General features: G+C 30.6%; 1 protein-coding gene across 1 annotated transcript; it reads left to right on the top strand.

Moving 5' to 3' along the window:
- Positions 1-4138: 4138 nt before the first annotated feature.
- On the top strand, positions 4139-9128 carry LOC134707848 (uncharacterized). The gene is made up of 3 exons (XM_063567941.1): positions 4139-4242; positions 4703-4771; positions 6933-9128. Exon 3 carries the CDS (start codon positions 6935-6937, stop codon positions 8558-8560), a length of 1626 nt encoding a protein of 541 aa, XP_063424011.1. The 5' UTR covers positions 4139-4242; positions 4703-4771; positions 6933-6934; the 3' UTR covers positions 8561-9128.
- Positions 9129-9513: the final 385 nt, after the last annotated feature.

Genomic DNA, 9513 nt, shown 5'->3' with positions numbered 1-9513 from the left:
CTTATGTTTTTATCTCTTGCAAACATTGAGCATAAATGTTGAATAGGGTGTCTAGGGAAATGCCAGGAATCCATAGCTTATCAGTCACTCTAAAAAAAGTATGTTTCTTTGCTTAAAAATAGTTAAATCTAATTCCATGTACTGACTGCACAAACAAATACTTGTAAAGATCAAAAGCACTTTTTTTAAAGTGACTGTGACAAGAAATCACGGTTTTGTAAAAAAAAAAACGCCAATAAATCGAGAGAAATATTAGTAAATTTGTCTTAAATATTAACCTGTAAGTTTCTTCATTTTTTTTATTTTCCGTTAATGTCATCAATTAACTGTACATTTGCATTTTAATACACACAGTACCATTGAAATCTGAAAGACATATTTAATTTTTCGGTTACTATGATCCGATAAAGAAATTACGATTATCAAACAAGAAAAGTTCCATAGAGTTACGATTATCATCCCGAATTTTTCAACGGCAATTTTCAAAGCGCTTAGACAATTCCAGTGCACCGTTACGATTCAAATATGATGTAATGGTATAGAAAAACCTTGCAGCTGAGTAACTAGTGACAAAAACATGCTACATTTTAGTAAAATGACTGTAAAGATTTTACCTATATCTGCTGTCGCCATATTGGGATAATCGTAATTGCAGTTACTATTATCTCTTTAATACCAGTGTTTATACAGGTAATCGTGTGACATATCTGATTCAAAAGAAAAAAGAAATAATTAACAAATGGATCTCTTGAACATTATAAAAGCAAACTTTGTGGTCATATTTGTTCCGCTTTGTTATAAGATATAGGTAACCAATATTCTTTAGATTAGTAGAAGCGATCAGATCAGCGAAAGACAATTCCCATTGATGAGTCGTTTGAAGACGGGACGCGCGTCCGGTATCAATACAAAACTTCGATCCTGGTTTTTATGATGAGAAAAATCGAGAACGGAAATGGGGAATGTGTCAAACAGACAACAACCCGACCAAAGAGCAGACAACAGCCGAAGGCCACCAATGGGTCTTTAATGCAGCGAGAAATCCCGCACCAGGAGGTGTGCTTCAACTGGCCCCTTAACAAAAGTGTGTTCTAGTTCAGTGAAAGTGGACGTCATACTAAACTACGAAGTATACACAAGAAACTAAAATTAAAAATCATACAAGACTAACAAAAGCAAGATGCTCCTGACTTGGGACAGGTGCACACATGCGGCGGGGTTAAACATGTTATTTGAGATTATGTATCTTAATGAAAGTAACGCTAGTAAGTTGAGTCCCCGACAGATCGTATTATTAAGAATTAACACAATGTCAGTCTCAATAAGGTACATAATGAAACTTTTAAAGAAAACTTTAACTTGTCTTTGTGTATAACTCTGTACAAATTGGTTTAGAGTGAGGAGTATATTTCTGTTTGTGGAGTCATTGTATAGTGCATTTACTAGCTTTACAAATAGTATGTAAGTAAGTAAATTATGTATTATAGTGACATGTGTAAATATGTACAGATTATAAACATACAATGTATGATAAAAATTAATACACCCAATGGACCTTTAAGTCACCTCAAGTGAAATTAAGTAATTATAAAAACAATGTAATAATAAATTATTCATGAAATTATCTTTTTGTTGACGAAAGTTAATTTTGAAATAAAAGTTTATAGATAGTAAGCTATTTGTAAACAGAATTGTGTCTTTTAGAACTTGCCTGTACACTGTATTTGGCTTGTTTTCGAGTATGGCGTGTATCCAAAAATATAAGTTTTTCATTATTGTCCATAGATATAAAGGAAGAAGTTAATAAAAGTTCACCAAAAACATGTTCTCGTATGTCAGAATAGAATGTAAAGTCTAGTTGAAAATGAGTATCAGTTTCGGTCACGTCTGCAGTGCAAAATTAGCAGAATCTTTCTTCTGGTCTTTCACCTATATATCGTCCTGTTTCTATCCTCAGATATAATATTCCACACATGAATAGTGCTAAAAGCTAACGTTCAACTTTGGTTAAATTTAATTTTACATATTGTTTCTGATTTAAGGTAGATTTGAAAGTTATATAAGTACGAAGTTTTGATACTGGTTGTATATTGTCATTCCATATGTTTGAATAAAGGCGTTGAATGTTCATTTCTTCAGTCTTGTTGTTTTTGAATCAAAATAATGTTCTAAGTTAAGTGTACTGAAAATGTCCTTGAATTAGCAAAACCAATTGTCGGTACAACGATTATAGTCTGCATTTAAAGCGAGCTCCCATATTTTGACTATTTTATTGAGTGTGACTGTTTATTTAACGCATCATGTAAATGTAACGGAATTTGATGAGACTGTTATTAAAGTGAGAGGGTTAGCGCTATAGAACCAGGTTTAATCCACCATTTTCTACATTTGAAAATGCCTGTACCAAGTCAGGAATATGACAGTTCTTGTCCATTCGTTTTTGATGCGTTTTGTTTTTTGATTTTGCCATGTGATTATGGACTTTCCAAATTGATTTTCCTCTGAGTTCAGTATTTTTGTGATTTTACTTTTTCGTTATGCGATCATTTTTAAATTTGAGAAGTATGTTCCAATACCTCACCATATTTGTCCATCTTCGAAACTGAATGTATGTGTCCTCATCCTACTATCTTAATTGAATCAACATGAATATAGTATAGCTTTACTACAACTGAGGCAAATTTCGTAGGCATGGCTTTTATGGAAAACATTACTTTATAAAAAATCAAGTGTTTATCTATTTTAAGCTTAGATTCCATATCTTAAAGCTTTAAGGAACTTTATACAAATTAGCTTACTAACTTAATGTAATACAGAACTTTTAAATAACTTAAGACTGATTTCTTAGTTTAAATCTATTTTCTCATTCAAAATCTATTTTCTTATTTTAACATTAAATGTCTTGAATTATTGACAAGCACGTAAATTCCTTTGTTTAAAAAACTTGATATTAAGTAAATCTAAAAAAGGGTATAACTCATCTAACTATTTCATCGAAGTAACCGAAATGTAATCAAAAGTAATCGATGATTACATCATATTTTTTGCTGTAATCGATTAAGTCACTATGACATATAATCGAAAATGTCTTCGATTACATGTAAAAAATGTAATAAATTACAATCGATTACAATTACAGATTACGATTTACCCCATCCTTGTTTTACGTATTATCTAATGTTTGATTATGACTGATAAAAGTTTCAGATGACAGGTACGGCTTGCAGAGGAAACGCTAACCTTGTCGACATTTCTAGTGTCGCTCCTTTTGTAGTGCTGTCGTTTGTGTTTATTTCATTTGTTTGTCATTAAACATCAGTAAAATACTACTGCACTAATTTACAAATGTAAAGAACATATACATTGCAAATCTTAAAAAAGAACATTGAGAAGAAGATTGTTCCATACTATTTATGGTGTCCTACATGATATAAAATAAGACATAAAGAACTTAAACAAAACACAATACTTGAAATAATTACAGATCAACAAGGGGTATTATATAACACACAAATGTAAAACAGTACAACTAACACTACAAGGGACTTAGTCGTTTTATACTTTTAAATTTTTTGCCAGACTATCAAAGATCGTTTTGAATATTATACGTCTAACTTTCAATAGAACACAAAAAACCCTCGAGTTATGTTTCAAAATGAGAACAGGGATATGTATGTGTGTGTGTTGGATTGTCATTACAGTAATAATAAAACTACATTTTTGCAATAAACGTACCAGTTAATTTTTTGTATAACCTACAAGGGTCTACGTGGTCAAGTGTCATAAGAAGTCAACTGTATCAATAGTCTGTCAACACTGGGGTATATGGTGCGCTAAATCTTCATTGACTAAGATTGTCAGTTTTCCTATCAATGTCGATGGTTGTCTCTTGCCACGCCGATTTTGTCCACCAATAAAAACTGATAGACACAAAATGAATGTTACGTCATACACCAATCAATCAATCAATCAATCAATCGTTCAATCAATGTTTATCAGTGAGTTGAATAATAGATGGATTATACACACATCATTAGACATTGGTGTGTAGAAATATAATGAAATACGATTTAAATACTCTTCGCATGAATTTTCCCCACATTGTGTAAGTATCAAAGGTATCATCTTGGCCTATTTAACAGTCTGTAATAAATATATAAACTTTCTACATTACAATACATAAGTAACCAGGAAGTTATCAGAACATATACAGCAGATGAAAAACAGACTTTACTTTTGGAAGTAAGTTTTTATTTAGTGTAAGACGTTAGTTTACTGTACTATTTTAATTTGTTGTATCATACTAATTCTTCCTCATGATTTTTACAATTTTATAAGCCGTTATCCAGCGGTAAAATTATTTGAGATAAAAGATGTTGAATTATTTTGTTGTTTTGTTCACACATCGTTGTCAATATAATGGAATTGTATGCGACTGTCAATAAATGCAGAGGTTTGGCTTGCTATAAAACCAGATTTTATCGACCATTTTCTACATTAGAAAATGCCTAGACCAAGTTAAGAAAATGACAGTTGTTATACATTCGTTTTATGGGTTTGAGCTTTTGATTTTTCCATTTGATTAGAGACTTTCCGTTTTTGAGTTCAGTATTTTTGTTATGTTACCTTTTATGTCAAAAACCTAGTTCAGGTAGAATCATGAGTGAGAAAACACTGTATGTTAACCACATTTTCTTTATAGGAATGAGACAGATTCAAAACAGGTGCATTCTAAGAAGATTTAAAAGAAACTAACATAATAGGACAGAAGGTATATTTAGAAAAGCGCTACAGACTCATGATGTTTCATAATGTGTTTGAAATATTCCTTTACATACGTTACAATAGATAAAAATATATATGAGGGGAAAACGCTAATAATTTTACATACTTTCGGAACCTTTCTGTGTGTTTCTACATTTGAAAATGCCTGTACCAAGTCAGGAATATGACAGTTCTTGTCCATTCGTTTTTGATGTGTTTTGTCATTTGATTTTGCCATGTGAGATTGGATTCTCCTCTGAGTTCGGTATTTTTGTGATTGTACTTTTTAATATAGTAAAACATGTACATTGTTGGAATAGAATTGAAAAATAATTCATCATCGGAATACTGATTTATTTAAAAAAATACAGAATTGATATGAATAATTGTAGTTGCATAAAATTATTCAAGTCCTCGTGTAACACTTTTGGTTTGGGGCTCACCTGTTTTTGCTTTTTCTGAAGGCTATTTTTGACAATGTGTCCTAAATATAAAAAAGAAGATGTAGTATGATTGCCAATGAGACAACTCTCCACAAGATACCAAAATGACACAGAAATAAACAACTATAAGTCACCGTACGACCTTCAACAATGAGCAAAGCCCATACTGCATAGTCAGTTATAAAAGGCTTCAAAATGACAATGTTAAACAATTCAAACGAGAAAACAATCGGCCTTATTTATTCAAAAAAAAAAAAAAAAAAATATGTAACACAACACATAAACAAACGACAATCACTGAATTACAGGCTCCTAAGGATGTTTTCATACAGTAATATCACAACTCTTGAAATGTCAAACTTAAATGTTGTTTGTACAATCGACCCAGTACTGTTTCTGTAATGTCATGAATTCAATTACTAGTACTTATTTTTATTCTATTAAAACATCGGTTTATGTATCATGAAATTTAACTTTTTAAAGTTGAATGGATCTCCATCCTGCAATGTTAATTACATGTTTTAGCAGGGGTTAGCTGCAATGCAAACGAATACGAGGTATGAAACGCCACAGCTGTCTGATTTGGAAATCTGATATTACGTTATGTTGTTTTATTATTACTTGATGATAGTTTGTCTTTACATAATATGGTTTTGACATTAAGTAATGATGTTTTGATATAACTCAATATGGAATAGTCATTGCATAATGATATGTCGATATTACATGATATGGTTTCGTATTGACTTGATATAGTTTTGTCATTACTTAATATGGTTCTGTCATTACTCGATGTGGTTTTACCATTATTTAATGTGGTTATGTAATTAGGCACTATGGTTTTAACATAATTTGATGTGTATGTGACGTAACGTAATGTAGTTGTTTCATTTACATGAAGTAGTTTTGTTATTTCGTAATGATGATTTGTCTATTCTTTATATTGCTTTAACATTACGTAATAATGTTTCAAAATGTGACGACTTTACACTACATAATGTGTTTGTTTCAGTATTTAATGTGGTCATGTCTTTCTTTAATGAGGTTATTTCATTACTACTACGAGGTAAAAAAACGTGAACATTTTGGAAAAAAAAATATCTTCAATTTTTAGATCGATTTCCATATGTCGTTTGTGTAATGCGCTTTGGATGAGTATTTCTATCCATTAAGTTAAAGTTCAAATTAAAGTTTAAGTTTTTGTTCATAGGTTTTTGGTATGAAAAAGGGGGACGACAGACAAAATTCGTTAATGGCAGCAGTATTATAATAAGTTATTTAATGATTTAAAAGAACACTGCTTTGTATTGGTCTTGCATAATAACTTCTATACAAGAGTTACAACTATTCATGGAGGTTTACAAACACCATTACGTAATGTCAAAACCATATTATGTAAAGACAAACTATCATCATGTAATAATATAACAACATAACGTAATATAAGAGTTCCACATAAGACAGCTGTGGCGTTCCATATATAGGACTAAACACGATAACTAATACTAGTATGTGAATCATTTTAGTTATGAGAACACGACAATTGTAAGCTATTAACCAATATACAATCAGAAATTGACGGTTTTGTACTTTCAGATTGGAGATCATGGCAATTTTTGATATTAAGGTTTCAATATCAAGATGAAAAACAAAACGCTGTGAAAAGACTGACACATATAACGATATAACTGCTTCTTTCATTGACAACTTTTCCCTTGTTTTCAGCAATGGAAACTTTTAAAAAGTTACTAAATGCTGTTGTAGTTTTACCATTCACAGCAGGTGAACCATCTGAAAACCACAATATTATTCATAATATTCGACCTCACGACGGCAGTATCAGTGGACTTATACTTCTTTTAAGCGTGTTTGTGATTGTCATTTTGTCCATGATTGGAGGTGAATTTGTTGATCCGAAAACAGATTATTTAGTACAATATATAACAGTCCACTCATACCTATGTATTGTGATTTTTCTGGCGATTGTTGTTTGTGTGAAATATTTGATTCTGTATCAACGTCAGCATTCTCAAATTACAGAGAGGATTAGAACAACATCTAACGTTAATCAAATTTTCTTGTGGATTTTTACAATTGGAAGCATTGTCTTTTCGTTTGCAAAAATTATCCGAACTATCAAATGTAAAAATCATACATATAAAGAATTCGAGAGGATGGGTTGTATGGACACCAATGCTACTTACTACACAGATTATGACAAAGTATACATCAGTTTTCAATGCATTCAGATTATCTTCTTCTTTGTTCAGTCATGTTTTGTACAAGCATTCATTCCCTTTCGCTTTACACGGTCATGGAAAAATTACTATAGTTTGTTGTTAATAGTCTTGGCTAATATTTCACAGTGGGCACATTACTTTTGCGAAATATACAGATGGACATCTACTGACGGGCCTGGACAAAGTTGTAATAAAACCAATTATATCATTTGCCCCACTGATAATATTGTAAGCAGACAAATTAAGCCGTTTTTTTCGCCAATTAAAATGGAATATTTTCTGTTCTCTATGATTTTAATAGCTCAAATTTGGCCCTCTAAGCAAAATCATATACATGAAGTACGTATACAGAGATCAAATCCCGAAAGTGAATATACGCCATTACTTTCAACATCTGATGAAAGAATCAATAGATCTGGTTTCAACAGCTTAAGAACAATTTTTTGCGTTGGATTTGTTGTACTTATGATTTTTCCATGTTTCGTATTTGGTTATATTAATCTTTCTGAAGATATTGAAGAAAGCTCATATCAAACGATTCAAAATGTTAATGTAGCATACCATATATTTCTATTATTTTCTATAACTGTCTTACTTATAATGAGTTTTTATATGATTTCACAACCGTCGTCATTTTTGGAACCGTTAATGAAAACACAACAACTCCAATTTCATCACAAAATGATAATTGCAAGCTTTTTAGGATCGATTGCATATTGTTCCTTAGTAATTTTTGCTTGTATACACGAAAGGAAAGAATATTTGATAATGAGTCAGAAATTAATGACAATGATTGGTCTTTATTTCCAAGTTGTTTGTATTTTACAATTGAATAGTTATGGAAAGAAAAAGCGAAGTCTCTGCGAGTACGTATACCTTTTAATCTCTATTTTAAATCTGTACTTCTGGATTGATGATAGTATTTTTGAAGCTACATCTATTTACGATAAGAAAATATTGCAAAGTGTATATAGCATAACAACACAGAAACTTATTTCTCATTGTTTGTTCCCTTTCTTTGTGTTTTTTAGATTTAAATCTTTCATATCATTTTATAATACTTTTCGACAAAATCCAGATAACGACATGCGCCAAGAAAACGAGACCATTTAGTTTTATTTTTAACTAGAAAAAACTGCACCTGTCTATAGCAATTAAATGCATGTGTATCATAAACATATTTATTCTTTCATTTAAAAATTGATAAAAAAATAAAGAATAATAATTAAAAAAATTTAACTGATGTCTTTTTAATTGACTTATGTATATCTATTTTGTTTATTATGAAACAAATGCAGGCACCAATGAATTTGGATAGTAATTGATTGATTACTGTAAGTATTTTCGACACACTATGTCAATAATTTACGTATGATTGTGATCCTACTTGTTTTTAAGGATATTTTATAGGTCTTTCGTATAAAGTTTTATGATAAATTGTGTCCATTAGATATAGCGAGAGTCGCAGTATCTGAAGCTCAAAACTCACATAGTTTGATACATTCAATAATATAAGTTCAGAACTGTTCTAATTTCAAAATAATTTACTGGTATACTGATCCTTTAAGATTAAATACATTTTATTTCAGAATTTGTCTAGCTTCTTCACAACATTCACACTGCATTCTAGCTGACCACATTCTCACTTTAGATATGTATTCATGTTACTTAAATGTTGAAAATGTTTAAAACATAATCTATGATGTGCTATTAATTGGAAAATTATGTAACAGTTTTTCTTGTATATTTTATTAAAAAAATGTAGTACAATCTTCTTGCATTATAATTTATTATTTTCCAATCGTTGTTGCCATGCATGTTTAATGTTTTTAATGTTACATATGATTTTGCATCTGTTCGTATGTCCAGCTGGGTTTGCGTCGTTCGATATTTCATTACAATCATTTTCGGTTGTTTTTTTTAAATCTGTCAGCAAGTCCTTTTCCATATTCACATGTCTAGGGGTCGTTTCAAAAACTATTTTGATGACGTGTGGCTGTATATTGATTTTGAAAAAGTATGTGATAAAAAGATAACCGATGCTTTTTATCGTCTTAAAATTCCAA

This window comes from Mytilus trossulus, chromosome 2 (assembly GCF_036588685.1).
Source record: "Mytilus trossulus isolate FHL-02 chromosome 2, PNRI_Mtr1.1.1.hap1, whole genome shotgun sequence".
Taxonomy (NCBI): Eukaryota; Metazoa; Mollusca; class Bivalvia; order Mytilida; family Mytilidae; genus Mytilus; species Mytilus trossulus.
Note: the sequence above shows the minus strand (reverse complement) of the source record. Positions and strands in the feature narration are given on the sequence as shown.

Bases quoted from the DNA above. Each gene is read 5' to 3' on its own strand.
- LOC134707848 (XM_063567941.1), top strand. From the start codon at position 6,935: ATGGAAACTTTTAAAAAGTTACTAAATGCTGTTGTAGTTTTACCATTC.